Genomic DNA, 24,122 nt, shown 5'->3' with positions numbered 1-24,122 from the left:
AGTACTTAGAGCATCTCCAATGGTTGTTGCTATATTGGGGTTGCTATTGCTATAATTTGACAATGAATAGTGTTATTTTGTCAAATTATAGCAATGGTGCTCCAATGATTGTTTGCTATTTTTGGCAAATCCCAACCAACTTTCCCTCCAACTTTGTAGGTATTGTTTGGATATAGGTTTTTTGTGATTTTATTTTTGTTTATTTTTTTGTCTTTTGTGACATTTTTTTATCTGTTTGTTAAAAAAATTATATATTTATATTATTCCCAACTAGACAAATATAAAAAATTAAAAAAAAAATTAAAAATTGAAAAAAAAAATTTATTTGATTAATTCACCCCACCAAAAAACATATCACTACATATTTAATAAATTTTTTTAACTACACATAAAAATTAATTTTAAAACCAATTACCCACCAACAACCAACCACCAACCAACCATCAATTATTAACCCAACATTCATTCACTCACATCCACCCACCCAACAACCATTCATTATTCATTCACCCACCCAACAACCACCCATTATTCATCCACCCACCCACCCAACAACCATCCATCATTCATCTACCCACCCAACAACCATTCATTATTCATTCACCCACCCAACAACCACCCATTATTCATCCACCCACCCAACAACCATCCATCATTCATCTACCCACCCAACAACCACCCATTATCCATCCACTCACCCAACAACCATCCATTATTCATCCACCCACCCAACAACCATCCATCATTCACCCACCCACAATTTTCTCTATAAATGTAACATAAGATTTTCTACAATTTTCATATTCACCTACCTATCATTTTCATATCTTCAAAACTCTTTGTATCCACCAAGAAAATTTTCTACAATTTTCATATTCACCTACTCACCCATCCATTTACAATGAACAATTTGAGTAAAGCCATATTAAATGGAGATTTTGATGAATCTTCATCATCTGATGATGATATCATCATGATGCAACTATTCACAGCGCAACAACAAAGATTACAAATGTTAAGCCTAAACTAACAAACCAGACGTGTTGGTTCCACAAGTGGTCGTCGATACATTAATCGTGAGAGGGTCAAAGGCGACGAACAAATTTATAGAGATTATTTTGCAGATAATCCTGTCTATCCAGAAGAATACTTCCGAAGACGTTTTCGAATGAGGCGGTCATTGTTTGTTAGTATCTTACACAATATTCAACAAGTGAATGAGTACTTCATCCAAACCCGTGATGCCACTGGTGCTCCTGGATTATCCGGTATACAGAAGATGACTGTAGCACTTCGGATCCTCCAATACGGCGTGCCTACTGATGCTGTAGACGAGTACATTAGAATCGGCGAAAGTACTGCAATTGCCGCCTTAAATTTTTTTACCAGATCAATTGTTGCTACCTATGAAGCTGTTTACTTAAGATCTCCAAATGAAGCAGATGTCGCCAGATTATTGCAAGAGGGAGAGCAACGCGGGTTTCCTGGAATGTTAGGGAGTTTGGATTGTATGCACTGGCGTTGGGATAAATGTCCAAGTGCCCAAGCCGGTGCTTACACTGGACACTATCACAAACCAACAGTTGTACTCGAGGCGGTTGCCTCCTATGACTTGTGGATTTGGCATGCTTTCTTTGGCATGCCTGGCTCTCTAAATGATATTACTGTTCTTGACAGGTCGCCTTTATTTGCTGAATTAACTAGAGGATGTGCCCCTGCTGCCAACTACACCATCAATAATCACGCATACACCATGGGGTATTATCTTGCTGATGGTATCTATCCTCGTTGGGCAACGATTGTGAAAACAATATCTCAACCTCAAGGCGCAAAGAGACAACTATTTGCGAGGATGCAGGAGGCATGTCGGAAAGATGTTGAAAGGGCATTTGGAGTGCTCCAAGCACGATTTAATATTGTCAGCGTGCCGGCTAGAGGTTGGAGTGATGAGGATCTGTATTACATCATGAAGACGTGTATTATTTTGCACAACATGATCATTGAAGACGAGCGTGATATTCCAGAAAATGAACGCAGTGCAGCACAACTTGAGACTGATACCAGTAATTTGGGCTGTCAAGTGTCACGCGATCCGAATGAGGAGTACGCTCAATTTATGTTGAATCGGCAAAGGATTAGATCTGCTGAAGCCCATAATGTAATTCGTAATGATCTAATTGAACACTTGTGGTCCCGAGCTGGAGAGTTAGATTAAGTTTGCATTTTATCTTTTTAATGACAGTTAATGTCATTTAATGTCAGTTAATATCTTTTTATTCGAATAAAATGTTCTTCATTTAATGTCTTTTTATTTTACAATGTCTTTTAATGTCAGTTAATGTCTTTTCATAAAATGTCTTTTTTTACATTGTGAAGTACAAAATACTAAAAAATAAAATAAAAAAACAACAAGGAATTTCATTACAAAATAAAAATTACATTGCAAATAAAGACTGACAATTACATCAAAATATAAATGATATTGCAAATTTCAAAAATACATTATCCCGTAATTATTCATCAGGAGGTAGGGGGAAATAAAAATTTGGGCTGCTCACATTTGAGGACCACTTGGCGAAAATCTCATTTTTTCGCATTGTGTAATACGCTTTCATCTGAGGTTCCAAATGAGAAATGTCCGTAGTCATTATTTGGTGTTCTTCCTTTCTCATCTCATGTTCTTGTCTTCTGATCTCGAAGTCATGTTTTTTCATCTCAAGTTCTTTCATCTCCTGCAGTGCTTGAATCCTTTTTTCTTCTCTTTCATCTTTTTTCTTTTCCTTCTCAGCAAGGTATTGGTTAAATGTGTCCAGTTGTGTGCTCATTTTTTGAACTTCAGCTTGAGCGACTTGATTTTTCCGAAATAATTCTTTTGCAGATTTCCTACCCATCGGCCTTTTACCCCTTGCAAAGACACTGCCTTCACCGACAGTTGGATTGTTACCAACACTTGGACTGGTGTCATCTTCAAGAGAAATGCAGTTTTCCATAGGGGAATCAGGGGCTGAATTAGGGGTAAACACTGTATGCATCCTTGACTTTACCGTATTCGTGGGAGCTACATCTTGCCACCTGATATTGTCTTGCAATATTGGCCAACAATGTTCAAAAGCAAAATGTTTGTTTTCATCTTGATGGTATAACAGTTTTGCTTGAAGCATCTGTTTAAAAAAAATTGAAGATAAAAATTAAATGTAATTGAAAATCAAAACATTATTTAAATAAAATAAATAATAATTGAATAATAAATAATAAACATTATTTAATATTCCAAAAAATTAAATGTTTTCATATTGAAACATTATTTAATTACGTAATTTTTATACGATACCAGAATAAGAAACTAAACATAATAATTGAAAATAAAAACTTACTATATCAACTTGAGAAATCCCACTTGGGTGAAGATTTTCGACTTGTGTTAAACATTCCCGAAATTTGTTAGAACATTTCATGATTATACCCCATCGAGATTGAATAGACACTTGTGTTCTGGACTGATCATTCTGAAGCAGGCAAAAATTTTCGTAAATTCTTCCCCAAAAGTGAGAATACGATTGCGAATTGCCAACAATTGGGTCTTCCGAAATGTGACACCAAGATTTACAAATTGCCATATCTTCTTCAACGGTGAATGATTTTCCTCTCTTTGTTTTTGATGAACCTTCCATAGTGATTGGATGAAAAAACTAAAAAGAATATAATTTAAGAGGTTTGTTGTGAAATTAAATTCAAAGAAGAGAGGAGAAAAGAAAAATTAAATATAAATATTTGTGTGAAATAAAAGTGAAGGAAAGGTTTCAATTTATAGAAATGAAATTTATTATCGTTTGGCAAATAGCCGTTTAAAGAGCCGTTGTAAAAAATAATTTCAATTTTTTTTTTTGGTTGAACAAACCAAACAGAGCCCAACGGCTCTTTTATTTACACTGACCCATATTTTGCCATACATCTATCTCAGTCTCTTCTCACTCTCATCTCCCTCTCATCATCTCCTCCACAACTCTTCATCTCCCTCTCATTCTCACTGTGTCTTCTCCTCCATGGCCGAAATTAAACAGAGCACAAACCAAACAGAGCACAGGATCGGAACCTGATCTCCCCTTCTCCTCCAAGATCGAAACCCCCTCCTCCAAGATCGAAACCCCTTCTCCTCCATGATCGGAACCCGATCTCCCTCTTCTCCTCCAAGATCGGAACCCCCTCTCTCTAGTTTGACTCTGTCTCCCTCCGATCTGTGTACTCTCCGTCTCTGGTACGATCTTCATCTATATATATATATATGTTTTGATCTGTCTGTATATATATATATATATTTTGATTTGTCTTGATCTCCATCAAAAAAATTCTGTCTTTATGTGTTTTGGTCTCCATAAAAAATATCTGTCTTCATATATACATATTACATATATATATATGTGTGTGTGTTTTGGGTTTGATTTTGATCATAAATATATATATACGGTTTGCTGTGTTTTGGTCTCCATAAAAAATATCTGTCTTCATATATACATATTACATATATATATATATATATGTGTGTGTGTTTTGGGTTTGATTTTGATCATATATATATATATATACGGTTTGCTATGTGGGTTTGATTTTGATCATATATATATATATACGGTTTGCTATGTCTTAATGGGTTTGATCATATATATATATATATATATTTTGGGTTTGATTTTGATCATATATATATACAAGTTGTCTTCATCTCCAATGATCATATATATATAAATACACGATCTGTCTTCATGTGAAATTTGCTTGATTGTAAAAATTGGGTTTGATTTTGGAAAATAACTTCCCTACTGGATTAATTCTGTTGTTTTCTCAACTGAATTTGGTGCCAATTTCTGTTGGATTTTGCTGATCTGGCAATGTTGGCATCTGCTATTTCACTTGCCATATTTGAGAACACATATGGCATCTGCCATCTTTGGCAAGGGAAATAGCAGACCATTGGAGACTGATTTTTGCCATTTCTGTCATTTTTTAGCTTTGACAACTGATATAGCAACACCATTGGAGATGCTCTTAGGGCTGGTTTGGCAAGTTTCAAAAAAGTCAAAAAGTCAAAAAGTTAAAAAGTCACTATCCTATTTAAGTCACATCATCTTATTTAAATCACATCACCTCTCTAACACATCACTTTAAACCCAATCCAAATCCAACTCATATTTCATAAAAAGTCAAAAAGTGCATTTATTTAGATCATCCCAAACAATGCGCAATTGATTAGTCATAGGAACGCAAAAATGATGTTATTATATCTCTTAGGATTAATTACACTTTTCTCTCTATAATTTGATCCAAATTTCACTTTAATTTTTATTATTTCAATTTGAACAATTTAATCTCTATAGTTTAATCTCAATTTCAATTTGGTCCTTACATCTAAATGTATGTTAATTTTGTTTACGTATACATCTTAGAAAAGTAACAAGTGTTACAAAATTGTTAGTAATTTTAACTTTCAATTTAGACATATGGATCAAATTAAAACTATACTTAAAGTATATGGATTAAATTGTTCAATTTGAAACTATAGGGACTAAAATAAAATTTTGGATCAAACTACGGTGAAAAGTGTAATTAACCCTATCTTTTATTTTAGAATATATATTTTATCTTATTTATCTTTATATTTTCACATCTATATTAGTTCTATTTTCTTTAACTTGACTAAAAACAAGATTAATAATGTTTGGGAGCTCTAATTTGAGAGTTCTAATTTTGGTTTGTTTTTGTTTTTGTTTTTTTTTTGTTTGACACCCCCATTAGAGCTCATGTTAGACCTTTAGTATTAGAGTTCTCAATCACTACCCAAGAAATGTTAGTACAATTATACAAAAATTCTAAAACTTATTGTATTTCTCTAAATATATATATATATATATATATAAAATCAACGTGATTTATCAAAAAAAATTAAAGAATAATAACAAACTTACTAAAAGTTTTATTAAAAATACCAAAAACAATTTATATTTGATAAAAGTCTTATTAACAATTACTCGACTTGGTGTCCAATATTTAGTGACTTCCCCTTCTACTAGGAGTTCCGTATTTTCTAATTAAAAAAAAAAAAAATTAGATAAACAAAATCTTAAATTTATTAAATAAAACACTTGTCACTTAATTAATACAATACTTAGTAAATAATTTATTTTATTTTTATTTATTTAAATTATACACGCACGCTGACCCACCAGCTAGTCTTATTAAAAAACAAATGTTATGTTGCCTATGTTCAAAACAAAAAAATGCAATGTGCGAATGCATGTTGGGTATCATCTGCTCAAGTGCCGCTGATTAGAGCATCAAAATGGGAGGCTAACAAGCCATCAATTGCTCAAACCAGAACAAATCAACCTCTGGGGAATCCGCCTAATGGTTACTGTGATGATGGTGATGGTGATGATGATGATAGTGGTGGTTCGAGTTCGAGTTCGAGTTCGAGTTGGGTTGTGGGATTTCCTTTGGCTGGTGACGTGAAATTCATCAGTAGCACTTCCAATCCATTCGTGAAGCACTGCCTCAAGCTTCGCCTCAGCTCTTCTTACCGCCACTCTCATGCTTCCGCTCTCGTTGTTGGCTCTACCCCTATTAGGTCTTATTTATTATGCTTTCCTCGAAAATCCTTCTTCATTTGCAAATTTTTATTCTATGCTACTCCAAATTGAATTGGGTTTCTGCTTATCTGTCTCCTTTTTTATTTCTTTCTGCCAATTTGTTCTTATGTGTGTGTGTGTGTGTGTGTGTGTAGAAATACGTGTATTTTGATGAAATTTCTTATGTATGTAGTCTACCACAAGATGAACCCCCTTTACCAGCAGAGAAAAGAAACCCTCAATTCCAATATCATGATATGTACAACTAGTTTTTCTATGTGGGTATGATTAAATTGTTATCAAGAATTGTTCTTGGCATTTTACAAATTTTTGAAAAATTGAAATTTTCCCCTTTTGGTCTCAAAGAAGTAAAAATGGTTAAAAAAAGATTATCCATCGTAAAAGATAAATGATAATTAGGTGAATACATGATTATATAATTAGGTGAATATGCAATAACACCATGAATTGTTCGCAGGGAAATATACAGGTTTCAGGAATCAAAGCAAGAACGACCTGCTACAATCGATTGTTTACTTGTACTTGATAAAGCCAAGATTCCTGATGGTTTAGATGATCGCCGTATTCGTATTGTTCGTGTTAGCTCAATGGTTATGAAGAAGCTTTCCGGATTGCAGTCAACTGAATCTGTTGAAGCAATTGCCCTTTTGAAAATTCCTTCAACATTCCATAATTTAGATGATAACTGGCAAGAGGCTGACTGTCATGGATGGTTTCCATCGCCACATCGAATTCTAGTACTTGATGGGATCCAGGTTATTGTTCTACTTACCCCTTATAATTGTTTGCAATGTAGATTCACCTGTTGATTTGTTCATTAATGTCAAATCTTCTTACTTCTTCATTAAAAAATAAAAAATAAAAAAAACCCAATACGATATGGTTTCTTTGAACTTCTTGCATATGGCAATTTATAAAGTTCTACTCATGCTTTCTGCTGGAAAATGTCCAGAGACCATTCAATTTGACTTAACAAAGTAAACAAATCAAATAGTGTTGAAAAGATGGGCATGGATGGTAATTCAACCAACAAATATTTCCGGAATGCTTTAGACATGAAGGCCAGCAATCTGCCAATGTCACTTCACTCACCAAAAGAATTTGGTTGGGTTGAGATATTTATTAGAATTGTTTGTAGGACTTGGTTTAATCATACGACTATTATTGCATTCAAATAATTTTCACAAATATTTCAAATATGCATATCTCTAATTCATAGAATTGTTCTTGCAGGACCCTGGTAATGTTGGCACGCTACTTAGGTCAGCGTTGGCCTTTAAATGGGTAGGAAATGAGTTGCAAATTTCAAATTGCTTTGATCTTTTATGTGTTACACTTTCCAATGTATCTATATAAAATAAAAGTTAAAAATGGAATCTTATGTTATGATTTTGTACCTGCTATAGCCTATATGACACTCTTTTTATTAAGTATCAATCATTTTCTGAAGGATATGTTCAATCTGACATGTTGAATAGTTTCAGATTATATTATGTAAAATTTCCACAAGTTCAAGTTCTGTAAGTGCTGTAATCAGTTTCATGTATGAAACCCACATCTTTGTTGGTCAATCAAATTACGTACCTGTTAATCAACGAAACTGAGGTATAGTTGACACATGGGGATACTCCTTACAAATTCCCTCGTAACCCCAAAACACTCCCAAAACACACACCTTCAATTATTCTGCAGTCTTTTAGACAATTAAAATTTTATTCTTTTATTATTATTATTATTATTGTTGTTGTTGTTGTTGTTATGTGAAAGATAAAAATAAGTAAACTGGAGTTTGTGCACCAACTGCTAACAGGGTGGTGCATTTCTGCTTCCTGGTTGTTGTGATCCATTCAATGAGAAAGCACTTCGAGCCAGCCGAGGAGCCTCCTTTCAGCTGCCTATAGTTTCTGGAACTTGGACTCATCTAGAAGCTCTCAGAAATAAATTCCATCTGAAGATTTTGGCTGGTCATCCTGAGAGTAATGAACAATCGAAGCCAGTGTCTAGGCTTTCTCAAGGGCTTGCAGATTCTTTAGCAAATTTGCCACTGTGCTTGGTCCTGGGTGGCGAAGGGAGTGGCCTTTCAGCAAAAACTAGGCAGGTATGTGAGCTTGTAAGCATTCCAATGGTAGGACAATTTGAGTCTCTTAATGTTTCTGTTGCTGGTGGAATTTTCTTGTATATGCTGCAGCCTGAGAACCATAGATTTGCCTGCATCTTTCCATGAACTGTCATGCCAGTTTTAGTTCTAATTCTCTTGCTTCTGGAACCAACCGTTAGTGTAGATTGAGAGAGGTAGAACATAACTGAGTTTTTGTGTGCACACACAAACACCCCTCTAACCTCAAGTATTTTAGTAATTGTATTGTTGCTGATATGAGATGATGCTGAGAACTTCTGTGAAAAGAAGTTTCATTTGAAAGCTACTAGAAATCATAACCCCAGCTTATGTGTTGGCCATCTTTTCATCAATTTAATGTTACAAAAGCTAAGTTTCAAAATTCTCAATTTAGCTTTGGTTCTTAAATACTATGTTGAAGCATGTCTCTCAAACCTGTTTGTCATGTCACATGCTGCCTTGTGTCACAGACTGATAAACTTTGAAGCTGTCCCTCACTAAGAAAACCCTGGGAGGTTCTGGAGATCGCTGGAACATTCTAGAACTCCCTAGAGTTTGTAGATACTTGTACATAATTGTAGATATATGTAGATCCTTCTAGATGTGTATATTCTAGAATAGTTCTAGAATAATCTACTAAGATGTAGTAGGAGGAAGTGTCTAGAACACTCTCCATCCTTGTAGTTCTAGAATGATCACTGTAGCCTATAAAAGGGGAGGGCCTCATTTGCCCAGACCACCCAAGTGAATCCAAGAGTTGTAAAGCATTCAAGCAATACAATATAAGCATTCTCCAAGAGCTCTCTCTAAGTTTTTCTAAGTTTCTCTCGTGTTTGCAATCTTCTCCTAGCTCTCTTCCAAAGAAGGCTTACTTAGGTGCAAGCAAGGCGTGAATAAGCATCTAAGGCCGCACAGTTGGCTTGGAAAAACTAAGGCTGTGACACTTGGTATCAGAGCCAAGGTTACGAAGGCGTTGTGACTAAGGAAGGAAGAGCACCATGTCGGAAGTAATTCACACCGAAGAGAACCGCGGAAGGGAGGTTGTTGCAAACGTGGGCAAGAAGGCCAAAGACAAATCACGCGACATCATGAGTGCCATGGAGACCCAAGTGGTCAAGGTTGAAGTGGCTATGGCCGATGTCAAGGAGCGGTTGGATTGGTTGGAACAAGGGATGGAGCAACTTGACGGCAAGTTGGAATGCCAAGTTGAGGAATTGCTTGAGTCCGTGCGGGACACCATCCGGACCAACCATGAGACCCACAAGCAAGAAAGCTATGACTTTGAGGAACGGATCTTGAAGGCTACCTCTCAACTCCAAGACCAAGTCTAAGAGCTAAAGGAAGGCTTGGAGAAGACACGGGTGGACTGGGCTATGTGCAAGCGAGCAGTAGCCAGTGGTGGCATTACCACTAATGCGGGATTCACTCCAAGGCTTGAGGCACCAAAGCCTAAAGAGTTTGATGGCAAAAAGGATGCTAAGGATTTGGACAACTACATCTGGCACTTAGAGAGGTACTTTGAAGCCTTGAACTTAAATGATGAAATGGCTAAGGTACGCACTGCTTCTCTCTACCTCACTAAGCTTGCTGGAATTTGGTGGCGTCGTAAGCATGCGGAAATAGAAAAAGGCATGCACTATCTCCTTATGGGAAGAATTTAAGAATGAACTCATGAGGCAATTCTATCCCGAAAATGTGGCACATGAAGCACGACTGAAAATGAGGGAGTTGAGCACACCCGCTCTATTCGGGACTATGTCCAAGAATTCTCCGGGTTAATGCTTCAAATTCCTAATATGAGTGATGATGACTTACTTTTCAACTTCACAGCTGGTCTTAAGCAATGGGCACAATTGGAGCTACAACGAAGAGGAGTCAAAGACATCTCCACTGCACTCACTGTAGCCGAGATATTGGTGGAGTCCACAAAGCCGGAACCTTCTAACTCAAAGTCCACCAAGGATGGTCAAGGCAAAGGTGGGGGAGCAAAGTGGGCTAAAGAGTCAAAAGATTATAAAGCTCCAAAGAACAAAGAAGTTGGAGGCAAGCCACCATTGGGCAAGGATTGGAAAAAAGATGCCAAGAAAGGCATCAAGCCCAGGGACAACTGCTTCATTTGCGATGGGCCACATTGGGCACAAGATTGTCCTAAAAGGAAGAACCTTAGTGCAATGCTTGAGAAGCAAGAGATGGAAGAGCAAGCACACATGGGGTGTGTTCAATTGCTCAATGCTCTCAAAGCCAACCCGGTGCCAGCAAACAACAAAGACCGATCCTTGATGTATGTGAATGCCAATATCAATGGGAAGGCTACCCAAGTGATGGTGGATACAGGAGCATCACACAACTTCATCAAGGATGAAGAAGCTAAGCGGTTGGGCCTCAAGGTCGACAAGGGTCAAGGATGGCTCAATACGGTGAATGCTGAGGCGAAGCCACTTAATGGTGTAGCTGGTGGGTTGGAGCTACAGTTGGGCACTTGGCATGGAAAGGTAGACTTCTCTGTAGCACAAATGGATGACTTCAACATTGTGCTAGGCATGGAGTTTTTGCGACAATTCAATGTAGTGCCACTACCGCGCTACAACTCCATGTGCATTCTTGAGGGTGGACCATGCAAGGTCTCCACGGTGGCCAAGGCCAGTGCGGACAAGAAGGTACTCTCTGCAATGCAAGTCAAGAAAGGCTTTAAAAAGGGAGAGACCACCTATCTAGCTATCCTCCAAGGCGATGGGAGAGAAAAGGAAGATGCTCCAGAAAAGGAAGATGCTCCAATGGAGACACCAAAGGAGATTAACAAGGTGCTTGAAGAGTACAAAGATATTATGCCACCCGAGTTGCCTATGAGACTTCCACCTAGGAGGGAGGTGGACCACAAGATTGAGATGGAGCCAGGCGCCAAGCCACCAGCAATGGCACCATACCGAATGTCTCCACCGGAGTTGGAGGAACTACGGAGACAACTAAAAGACTTGCTGGATGCGGGCTTCATCCAACCATCAAAGGCACCATATGGAGCACCGATGTTGTTTCAAAAGAAGCACGATGGATCATTGTGGCTATGCATCGACTACCGGGCTCGCAACAAGGTAACAATCAAAAACAAATACCCCATTCCTTTGATTGCCGATCTATTTGATCAATTGGGGCATGCGAAGTTCTTTTCTAAGCTTGACCTAAGGTCGGGGTACTATCAAGTGCGGATTGCAGAAGGTGATGAGCCAAAGACTGCTTGTGTGACTCGCTATGGCTCATATGAATTTGCCCTTTGGCCTCACCAACGCACCCGCCACATTTTGCACATTGATGAACAAGATCTTCCATCCCTACTTGGACTAGTTTGTAGTGGTCTATTTAGATGACATAGTCATCTATAGCACCACCCTTGAGGAACATGTCGAGCACCTACGGACCGTCTTCAAGACGCTGAGGGAGAATGAGTTATATGTCAAGAAAGAAAAATGTTCATTTGCGAAAGAAAAAGTCTCATTCCTCGGCCACAAGATAAAGGGAGGCAAGCTTAGTATAGAAGAAGACAAGGTGAAGGCTATCAAAGAATGGGAACCGCCCACCAAGGTAACAGAACTACGGTCTTTTCTTGGGCTTGTCAACTACTACTGGCGGTCTATCAAGGGCTATTCAGCGATAACAGCCCCTCTCACTGACATGCTCAAGAAAGGCAAGGCATGGGAATGAATGGGGAAATGCCAAGATGCTTTCGACAAGCTAAAGGAGGCAATAACGAAGGAACCAGTCTTGGCTCTACCATATTATGCCAAATCATATGAGGTACACACTGATGCATCAGACTTTTCCATTGGAGGTGTTTTGATGCAGGATGGACATCCTATTGCCTACGAAAGTCGGAAGCTCAATGACACGGAGCGGCGCTATACGGTCGAAGAAAAGGAAATGACGGCCATCATACACTGTCTACGGACTTGGCGGCACTACTTACTTGGTTCCAAGTTTGTGGTGAAAACCGACAATTTCCAGACTCAACGGAAGCTAAGTCCGAAGCAAGCATGGTGGCAAGACTTCTTGGCCGAATTCGACTATGTCATGGAGTACAAGCCCGGCAAGGCAAACCTTGTAGTGGATGCGTTAAGCAGGAAGGCTGAGCTAGCTACCATTGTGAAGCTAAAAGGGGAGTTGCTAACTCTAATCAAAGAAGGCATGGAGCACGACAACCTGGCTAAGAGCTTGGTAGCAAAGGCCAAAGAGGGAAAAACTAAGTGGTTTTGGGAAGAAGATGTCATCCTTTACACAAAGGGGCGACGAGTTTATGTTCCAAAGTGGGGAAACCAATGGAGGAATCTTATCAAGGAATGCCATGACACCCAATGGGCTGGCCATCCGGGACAAAAACATACTCAGGCACTATTGGAGTCAACCTACTATTGGCCACAAATGCGGGACGAGGTAGAGCAATATGTAAAGACTTGTCTTGTGTGCCAACAAGATAAGGTGGAGAATCAAAGTCTAGCAAGGTTATTGGAGCCACTCCCCATACCTAGCAAACCATGGGAAAGCATTAGTATGGACTTCATAGTGGCACTGCCCAAGTCTGAAGGGTGCAAGAGTATTCTAGTGGTGGTAGACCGCTTCTCCAAGTATGCCACGTTCATAGTCGAGGAGACAACCAAGCTGTTCTTCAAGCATGTGGTGAAGTACTAGGGCTTGCCACAGTCCATCATTAGTGACCGAGATTCAAGGTTTACAAGCAAGTTTTGGACCGAGTTGTTCAAACTAATGGGATCAGCACTCCATTTCTCTACTAGCTTCCACCCTCAAACAGATGGACAAACCGAAAAGGTGAATGCGTTGTTGGAGCTATACTTGAGGCATTTTGTAAATGCCAACCAGCGTGATTGGGCTAAGTTGCTTGATATAGCCCAATTCTCCTATAATTTGCAACGGAGTGAGGCAACTAATCGGAGTCCGTTTGAGCTAGCCACGGGGCAACAACCACTCACTCCCCACTCTTTGGTGACCAACTCAACAAGGAGTCCATCGGCCTACAAGGTTGCTAAACACATGGAATGAACAAGTAGATGTGGCACGATCTTACCTTGACAAGGCAACAAAGAAGATGAAGAAGTGGGCGGATGAGAAGAGGCGGCACCAGTAGTTCAATATTGGTGACTTGGTGATGGTAAAGATTTTGTCTAGCCAAAACAAGTTCACCCGAGGCCTACACAAGGGGCTTGTACGCCGTTATGATGGGCCATATCAAATAGCCAAGAAGGTGGGTAAGGTTGCTTACAAACTTGACTTACCCCCACATCTCAAACTTCACCCAGTCTTCCATGTGAGCTGCTTAAAGCCCTACTACAAAGACGAGGAAGACCCGGATAGAGGCAAGTCAAAGAGGGCACCATTGGGCATCACAGCAACTGTTAAAATTTACCATCACCTACCACACACTTACCATCACCTACCACACACTCACCTACTACACTCACCTACCACCACCATCCACTACACCTACATCTATATAAGGAACCATTTGTAATAGACAGTATATCAACAATACATCAATCAATAATACATCAGTTTTTTTACATGGTATCAGAGCAATAAGATTTAGGCCTATATTCTTTTTTTTTCCGGCGGGCAGTCGGCTGGCACCCATGCCTTTGCTGCCCGCTGGAATTTTCAACACCTCCACAGAGTATGGCTCAATCCCAAGCTTACTTCCATCAAACACAGAAGTTCCAATTGCCACGGATAGCCCACCAAAATACCACCACCTTCTTCAACCCTTCTTGTCCGAACCGGCCTCCTCTCCTTCACTTCTCTCGCTGACAACGTCAAGTGGCGCTGAAGAGAATAGAGAACAAGATCAATCGGCCAGTGACTTTCTCGAAAAGGCGTTCTGGGTTGCTGAAGAACGCTCACGAGATCTCTGTCCTTTGCGACGCCGATATCGGTCTCATCATCTTCTCCGCCAAAGGCAAGCTCTTCGAGTACTCCACCACTTCCTGTCTGGAAAGAATCCTTGAACGATATGAGAGATATTCATATGCAGAAAGGCAGCTTGTTGCAGCCGATATTAATTCACAGGTACGCTGGACTCTGGAACACGTGAAACTCCAGGCCAGGCTAGAGGTTCTAGACAGAACCCAAAGGCATTTTATGGGAGAAGACCTTGATACATTGAGTGTCAAAGAACTTCAGAGTTTGGAGCACCAGCTTGACTCTGCTCTTAAACATATAAGATCAAGAAAGAATCAACTAATGAATGACTCCATCTCCGAGCTTCAGACAAAGGATAAGGCACTGCTGGAGGAAAACAAATTGCTTGCAAAGAAGATTAAGGAAAAGGAGGGGAAGGCTCTTGCCCAACATGCACAATTGGAGCAGCAAAACCAAGACCCAGCTCAGATTCGGTTTACATCTCTCTCTCTCCGCAAAACCCACCATTTTTTTTTAACCCACTTCCTCTCTCCACTCAAGGACATGCACCTCTTTGTCCACTTTTCAACCCTTTCCTTCCTCTTTTTGCACCCCACTCACAGATTCACACACCATCACTAGTTTTTCAAATCATTATTTTATGTTTTATTTTTTCTTTTTGATCATTACACCATTGCCCCAACATCTTCCACTCAAAAATATTCTCCCTTTTCTTTCTCTATTTTTTATTCTTATTATTATTATTAAACACAACAAAAACAAACCACACCCGACACACCCACTATCTCTTACAATCATTTATCATTTTTTTTTTCCACCCACTATCTTTTAATATGTAAACATATACATAGATATACATTGACTTCAATTTCTTTTTTTTTTTTTTTTTTTCTCTTTTCTTTTCTTTTCTATCTATCATATATATTATTATTATTATTATTATTATTCAAAAAAAAAAAAAAAAAAAAAAAAAAAAAAAAAAAAAACCGAACAACCCATTGCAGGTTTTCACAAAACCGTGGGCCACGAAACATTTTTCATTATTATTTCAAAAAAAAAAAAAAAAAAAAAAAAAAAAACCAAACAAAACAACCACACCCACAGTGGGATTTTTTCTTCTCTACTCTGCCGCCGATCTCTTCTTTTTGCCTTCGTCTTGGGCAGTCCTTGACGGTGTTGCCTCCGTGTTTCCCATGCCACCGAGCACATTCAATCCCCCCTGCTCCTCCACTGCAGCATATGGAGGACCTCTAAATCGAAACTTCACGGTGGCCTTCCGCTTCAGCTCCTTGTTTTCTGCCTTTAGCACACTTATCTCTGCTCGCGCATCCTTATACATGCGTTGGAGCAGAGCCAGCTGGGAGTTTAACTGTTGCACCTCATTTGTCCTGCTCTGCAGCCGGTGCGACAAGTTTGTGACCGCAGTCATGGTTTCCACACATGACTTCAGAGTATACTGATTGGCCTCAATATCAGTTTGCACCGCCATTTTTTGCTCCACCGACCGCATCGGAAAGTTCAACGGAGCAAAACCAGAGGTGTTTGGTTGAGGTTCACTGGCCACCGCACCAGTTATTTCTCTTGTGGGCTCGTTCAGTTCTGGAAAGAGCGTGAGCAGACCACGGGAAGAGGAGGCCATGTTTTGGGTAGCTGGACGGGAAGAAGAGGCCATGTTGCTGAGTGTTTCAGAGACGGGTTGGTTACAGAGTGTTACAGAGTGTCTCTCTCAGGAATCTCTCTCAGAAAACAGAGTGTTACAGAGTATCTCTCTCAGAAATCTCTCTCAGAAAACGAAGAGTTTTTCAGAGTTTTTCTAGCAGGTTTTTTGTCTCTGCTTCCAAGCCTCAGCCTCCGCTTCGGTTTATAAAGACCATGACAAAGAGGCCGACACACGTTCTGTCGATCACGTGCATCGCCGCGTCTTCGGCTCACCTTTTGATGGCTCGACTCTTTCTGTCGGGCACGCCTTTTGATGAAGTGGGCGCGCCTTTTGAGGGCGCGACTTTTGAGGGCTCACTATATATATCCATATATATATATATATATTTGGGCAGCCTATATACACCATCATACAGTGTATTTTTTAAGGGTCCGACAAGACTCTGTAAACTGTCCCGACATTGATTCCGGTTAGCTCCTTTATGGGTCCGACAAGACTCTGTAAACTGTCCCGACATTGATTCCGGTTAGTTTCTACAAGGGTCCAGCAAGACTCAGTAAACTGTCACAACAACTGTCAGCACATTGTCTGCTACAACGGTCCGACATGACCCCATAAACTGTCTTCTACATCGGTCTGACACCGCCATCCAGTGTCCTCTACACCGTTATGACACCACCATACAGTGTCCTCTACATGGTTATGACACCCCCATACAGTGTCCTCTACAACGTTATGACACCACACCACCATCCAGTGTCTTCACCAATGGTCTGACACGACCATACAGTGTCTCTTATCCTCTTTTATTTTTATGTATTTTCTTGTTTTGTAACTCTCTCCAAACTCAAGTTGGTTAGTTCCTATCCTCCTTGAGTTTGCGGGGGGCTGTTAAAATTTACCATCACCTACCACACACTTACCATCACCTACCACACACTCACCTACTACACTCACCTACCACCACCATCCACTACACCTACATCTATATAAGGAACCATTTGTAATAGACAGTATATCAACAATACATCAATCAATAATACATCAGTTTTTTTACAGTAACTTATGACAAGAAGGTAGAGTTTGTCTTAGCAGACCGAGTGGTCTGACGACAAAACTATGCCCAAAGTCATGAGTACTTGGTGAAATAGAAGGGCTTGCCTGATTGTGAAGCAAGTTGGGAACCGGCAGAGGCATTATGGCAGTTCCAAGAAAAGATACAACAGTTTCATGAAGAAGATGCGACGAGGGCGTCGCCGCATTAAGTGGGGGAGAATGTCACAGACTGATAAACTTTGAAGCTGTCCCTTACTAAGAAAGCCTTGGGAGGTTCTGGAGATTACTGGAACATTCTAGAACTCCCTAGAGTTTGTAGATACTTGTACATAATTGTAGATATATGTAGATCCTTGTAGATGTGTATATTCTAGAATAGTTCTAGAATAATCTACTAAGATGTAGTAGGAGCAAGTGTCTAGAACACTCTCCATCCTTGTAGTTCTAGAATGATCATTGTAGCTTATAAAAGGGGAGGGCCTCATTTGCCCAGACCACCCAAGTGAATCCAAGAGTTGTAAAGCATTCAAACAATATAATACAAGCATTCTCCAAGAGCTCTCTCTAAGTTTCTCTAAGTTTCCCTCGTGTGTGCAATCTTCTCCTAGCTCTCTTCCAAAGAAGGCTTACTTAGGTGCAAGCAAGGCGTGAATAAGCATCTAAGGCCGCACGGTTGGCTTGGAAAAACCAATGCCGTGACACTTGGCTCCTTAATAGGCATGGCATTACCAGCTTAACCGAAAAGGGTTGAAAGCAATGCAAATCTACATGTCCCAACATGAAAATACTAGTTTGGAATGTGCCCTTGGGTTAGAGTTAAAATTGCATGAGTTCCTTATCATGGCATGAGAACTTACTTGAAGCTTTTTGATAGGGTAGGCATGGACGATGGGCTTAAATGGTACTTGAAATTTTAGTTTGTTTATGTGTGGAGGAGGATTATAAGATAGATATATTGATAACATCATATTCCTTAAGTTCTTTGCATGGGGTTCTATCAAATGCTTACTAAATCACCATTCACCAGGCCTTAAGACTATCTTTGTTCTTCTTCTTTGAAAATGTTCAGTTGCCGTGATAAGATGGAAAGTTAGGCAAGTTTCCATTGTAATTTTGTGAAGTGTTCTTTTTGTTACTTCATATATATATATATATATATATTCTTTTGGGTTTTTAGGGTTATTATAAGGGATGGCAAAAATGACCAGAGTTGATTGTATTTGACCCAACTTGACTGTAATAAAAAAGTTTCGGAAAGCATTGATAGGGTAGGGTTGAGTATAGGGGGGCCACGGTAAAGTATGAAATTGTATTACTAAAATAATTGAGCTTAAAATCAAGAATTCAAGCACAAAACCTAAAAAACCCACACCCGTTACCATCCCTTTATGTTAATTATTAGACTGAATCCATCATATAGTCCACGTTTCATGTTTACTCAACCAAGTTCACTATATATGTTCTTGATTAAGTCTAGGCTATTTGTTTCTCATGTCATTAATTCTGTCCTTTTATTCAAATAATGAAGATTTGATTGAAGAATTATGGAGGTGTTCAATTTAAATATTCAAATTGCATAGGAAAGTGTTGATGCAGAGTCTAGTTTTGCAGGACACAATTTTTCCCATCCCTTTTGCCGCCACCACCATCACTAGTGCAAACCTTTGCCCCCTCAGCCCCCCAGCTGCTGCCTGTCGCTGCATCAGATATCATCATTGTTATGTTTGGGAACATGTTATTTTAGTTTTTTTACTTTTTACGAAAATGATGTGCAAAAAAGTAGAGAGAGTGATGTGACAATTTATAGTGACTTTTTGATTAAAATTGAAAGTTGCCAGATGATATACGAAAATAAAGAAGAATGAACGCACAAGGCAGAAGATTTACCTAGTTTATCTAAAAACTAGTGCTACATCTGTAGTCGTTACAATTTTACTCTGATCATAAAGACTACACAAGAAATAGAGATAGCTACGTTTCTTAACAATATATACATAGAAATTAAGACAATATATCAGGAGTATGAAAATAGCAAAAATATTCTTTCTATACTATATCAACAATCGTTACTATATGACCTACCATTCCTCCAGGTATAGCCTACTGTCTTACAAACTTTCCCAATTTGGCAATTTTTCCTAGCAAACTAGGTAAGAAGTAACACCATATACCACTTATTTGGATATGATATTAAGAAGTAACACCATATATATAGGGAAATATATGGTGCACGTCATCAAGGGGTGTGTACTATATGTTATGTCATTTGTGAGTTTGATTCTCAAAAGGCGTGTATTATATGTTATGCTATTTGTGAGTTTGATTATCTCAAATGACATGACTCAATATTATGAGTCATAACTAATTTTTTTTTTTTGGTAGTCATAATCAAATATCACATGAGGTATAACCAAACAATTCATAGATCATAATCAAAATAATATTATAACTAATATCATAACGTGTCATAACTAATAACACAATATCATAATCAAAGACACAAAAGTTATAACCAAAGGTGCATATGATATATATCACAGAATTTCCCATATATATATATATATCATTATTTGTATTATAGGCTAACAAATCCATCTAACTGAAACACAGTTTAAGGATCATTGATGAAGTTTAAAGGGGAAATTGTAAATCAATGGGACAGTGAAAGAATATTTGTATTTTTACGGTGATGAAAATTTCTGTATGCATGGTGCAAGTCCTTCATGTACTTGGTGCAAATTTTTTTGTTGTTGTTGTGTTTGTGTGTCAGAAAGATTCCATCTATAGTGTAATTAATTTTTTCATTGTTCCATTGATTTGTAGCTTTTCCAAGTTGAATTTTATGTTTTAATGTGAAAGCATTTAAAGAGAGAAGGTGGAGATCAATTGTAGGAAGAAAACTCCTAACAACTGTACCTAAAATCAACATGTATATTTTATATCCACGCATATTGATCTAAAAGATTAACAAGATTGCAACTTCACTTGAAAAAGCATTCACTACGCTTGGTTATTATTTTTCAAAAACACTTTTCAAAAAATTCTACTTTCTTATTTTTTGTATTTTTTTGTTTTTACTGAATTTTTAAAATATTTTGAGCCATTTTTTTAATTTTTAGACATACCTAACATAAATATACCTAAAAAGTAAAAACAATTTGAAAAAAGCATTTTAAAAATTTACTAAATACCAAAAATATAAAAAAAATATGAGAATTCAGTATATTTTTTGTATTTTTATGTATTTATTAATTTTTAAAAATATTTTTTCACAACATTTTTACTTTTTAGATACATCTAAGTAAGGTGTATCTAAAAAAGTAAAAAAAATGTTTAAAATTTTAAAAATATTCACTAAAAACAAAAAAAACACGAAAATCAAAAACCTTAGTTTTCAAAAAATTTAATTCAAAAAATTCAAATCGAACACACTGTTTTTTTTTTTTTTGGTGAATTATCGATCTCCCAAAAGAGAAAAGAAGGGAGCAATTATTCTCAAATAAATTTGAGGCTGCAAATTATAAATTTGAAAATTTAGATTGCAAATAATGACTGTCCCGAAAGGAAAGGAAACAGACAGAGCTCTATGTAATTAGCTGAGCACCTTATTTGATAGAGGAGATGCCCTCTTTAATTTGTGTAAGCTTTAAGGCAATTATATTTACCTTGTGATTTTGGTGAACTTGTACGCTTGTCATATATTCATATCATGTTGATTTTTTGGTGGACTTGTACACGTCATATATTCATATCAGGTTGATTTATGAGTATAGGTTACATGTGTGTTTTGTAGAATTATGCCTCGTATAAAATGAACATATTTGGAGAGTGAATTATTTATCTTATTGATTTTGCCATCCCTAAACTTGAGTATAATATTTCTCTCAATTCAATTCCCTTATTCCCTATTTTGGGTGTTACACAACGGCACACAATGTAGGATATAAGGCGAACCTATTACATAATTTCTCCCCATCCCTTATCTCATAAGCTCAGCAGAGTTGAACAATAAATTATTTACGACTTTGTTTGAGAAGAGGTTAAATTAGTCAAAAAAATAAAATAAAAAAGTCAATACAAAAAAGTCAATGAATATTTATTACTTTTAAACACGTTTTTTCACAAAATGTCAAAAAGTCGCTACAAAGTTAATATCTAAAAAAACTTTTTAAAATAAAAGGAAATTATGAGTTTAAACTTAAATCATCAATTTTATAAAATAAAATGTGATTTGTTCATTTACTTATCAATACCTAAAGTTGATTTTTTTGCAAAAATCGTTTTCACTATAAGGTTTGTGAGATGAATGGTTCGGATTATCGTTACGGATTCAAAATAGAATCTACAAAATAAAATATAAAAGAGTATGAAAGATAGTGATAGAAGAGCCACAATTTTTTGGGGTCCTAGCATTTGTGATTTTATTCACAATCAATGGTAACTTAGGTGCCAATAATTGATTTGTCACAAATTCAAAAATATAAAAACCAACTCCCTTACTATGTTATTTTAAACGAATTTAAGGATTCATATTGTGAGATTCTTTTTTTTTCTTTAATTTTAAAGATACTTTAGTTGTTAATCTTTTAAAAAATATAATTTATTAGGGTAAATTACAAATGTATCTCTTGAAATTAATTTAAAATACGGATTGTTTACTGTAGTTATGAAAATTACATTTTGACTCCTTAAATTTTTAATCGCATAACAAATGACCACTTTTATTAATAATCATCAAGTCAATTAACAGTTTTTAGTGATATCAAAAATATGTTTCAATTCAAGTAATTTTATTGTTATATAAGAGAGTAGTTAGAATTTTATAATTTTTTAATTCTGTTAAATAAAAGTTTCTTATAATGGGGTATTTGTAATTTTTAAAATTATAGAGGGTAATCCGTATTTTAAGTAAATCGCAATGAGTATATTTGTATTTTATCCAATTTATTACCTTTTTGTTTGTTTTAGCAAAAAAATGTTTTTCATACAAAACGTTTAGTTACATTCTTAAAATTAATATACTAATAGTTGCATTAGTGGTAATAGTAGTGGTGGCGGTAGGATGAAAATGGAGGGGGAGGGGGGGGGGTGGTGATGGTAGTGGTGCGACGGCGGCGACAGCGGTGATAGTAATGAGATAGAGATGGTAGTAACGGTGGTGGTGGTGATGGTGTTTGTGGCCGTGGTGGTATTGGAGGTGATGATAATAGTAGTAATGTGGTGGAGCTGATAAAATTTTGGTTTGTAAAACATTTTTTGTTTTTTGTCCAAATAAATTTATTTTTTTATTAATTATAAAAAATATTTTTCGTTAATTTTGATTTTTTATTATACCAAATTACAAAAAATACAAAAAAAAAATAAAAAAAATATTTTTTTACCTAAACAAATGAATCGTAACGAGGTGACTTGGGGTAATCTAAATAAGTATATTTTTTGACTTTTTATAAAATATGAGTTATGTATGGATTGAGTTTGAAGCGATGTGATAGAGAAGTAATATGATTTAAATAAGATGATATGATTTAAATAAAATAGTAATTTTTTGATTTTTTAATTTTTTTTAGGTTATGACAAACCAAACGGAAGTATTAGAGCATCTCCAATGCACTAGGCATATAATACTTATTAGTTAAAATGCATTCACTTTTTTCAATTCCAATGCACTAGGCATATGATTAGGCATTTTTGCTCAACTTATATTCACTAGCTACATGTAGCTAGCCTTCAACACTAGGCAAAACATATTCAATCATTAGGATCATTTCCCTCCATCTTTGTTGTTGACGTGGCATTCTATAAAATTAATACTATTTGGATAAATAACTAAAACAAAGAGCATGGTTGGAGTAAAAACATAAAACAGTTGATAGGCAAAACAAAATATATACTTTATAGTAATATTTAGATAGGTAAAATGCCTACTACCGTTGAAGATGCTCTTACCATCCAAGTCTTTTGAATTGGAAATACAAATATCTCGTAGCATAATCCGGACTTGATATGCTTCACTAATCAGATAAGGTTTTAGAGATTTTACATGTCAATTGTTTTCCAATTCCCTATGTTAATGTTGTTCTTATCCAAGGTACACGAAAAAACATAAAATAACACACCGTATTCATACGAGGTAGATTCCGTTGCTGTTTTGGCCCTTAATATCCGAAATCTATTTTGAATCATTCATTTTATTAAGTATTTTATTTATAAAAATATTAAATTGATCCAATAATTATAATTAGTTCAATTTGTTATGTTTTTTACAAAAAAAAAAAAAATATGATTTTTTTTTTAAAACATAATTTTTGTCCATTTTTTTTGATAACAACGCAATAAATTAAACAAGTTATAATTATCGGATTGATTTTATTTTTTATGTAAATAAAATATACAAAATACTTGATAAAATGAATAATTCAGATTATTGAAACATGTCGCATAATAGGTCCCATTAATCCAAATAGTGCACTCCATACAACAAAATGAAATTGACTAAATGGAACGCAGGCACTAAAATGGGGAAATTCTATTTCCACCCACTTGAATAACTGATCTTTTCTCAATACACATCTTTATTAATTTATATATTGATTAATTTTCTCAATGTACACACTAAAAATGACAATTACAACCTTTACTTAATATTATTATACATACACCAAATAATATCATTCCTTTCCTTTCCGCACACTGTTTGAACACTTGAAGACCAAATTATGAACTTTCCACC

At 36.8% G+C, this 24,122-nt stretch overlaps 3 protein-coding genes across 3 annotated transcripts in view; 2 read left to right on the top strand and 1 right to left on the bottom strand.

Moving 5' to 3' along the window:
* Positions 1 to 2,398: 2,398 nt before the first annotated feature.
* LOC145823500 (uncharacterized) lies at positions 2,399 to 3,849 on the bottom strand. The gene is made up of 2 exons (XM_082923007.1): positions 3,375 to 3,849; positions 2,399 to 3,161 (listed from the first exon to the last, which is right to left on the bottom strand). Exons 1-2 carry the CDS (start codon positions 3,669 to 3,671, stop codon positions 2,514 to 2,516), a joined length of 945 nt encoding a protein of 314 aa, XP_082779133.1. The 5' UTR covers positions 3,672 to 3,849; the 3' UTR covers positions 2,399 to 2,513.
* Positions 3,850 to 6,242: 2,393 nt separating this feature from the next.
* The window catches only part of LOC114302946 (tRNA/rRNA methyltransferase (SpoU) family protein), a 21,117-nt gene continuing 3,237 nt past the window's right edge, over positions 6,243 to 24,122 (top strand). Inside the window, exons 1-4 of the mRNA XM_028248067.2 lie at positions 6,243 to 6,619; positions 7,099 to 7,396; positions 7,875 to 7,925; positions 8,452 to 8,739. Of these exons, the coding sequence (XP_028103868.2) occupies positions 6,273 to 6,619; positions 7,099 to 7,396; positions 7,875 to 7,925; positions 8,452 to 8,739 (984 nt within the window). The 5' untranslated portion in view covers positions 6,243 to 6,272. The remainder of the gene's footprint in view (positions 6,620 to 7,098; positions 7,397 to 7,874; positions 7,926 to 8,451; positions 8,740 to 24,122) is intronic.
* On the top strand, positions 13,510 to 15,441 carry LOC114264560 (transcription factor CAULIFLOWER). Its single transcript, XM_082922824.1, has 3 exons — positions 13,510 to 13,782; positions 13,919 to 14,117; positions 14,564 to 15,441. Exons 1-3 carry the CDS (start codon positions 13,510 to 13,512, stop codon positions 15,295 to 15,297), a joined length of 1,206 nt encoding a protein of 401 aa, XP_082778950.1. The 3' UTR covers positions 15,298 to 15,441.

This window comes from Camellia sinensis, chromosome 4, assembly GCF_055761805.1.
Source record: "Camellia sinensis isolate YWXY chromosome 4, ASM5576180v1, whole genome shotgun sequence".
NCBI classification, from domain to species: domain Eukaryota; kingdom Viridiplantae; phylum Streptophyta; class Magnoliopsida; order Ericales; family Theaceae; genus Camellia; species Camellia sinensis.
Note: the sequence above shows the minus strand (reverse complement) of the source record. Positions and strands in the feature narration are given on the sequence as shown.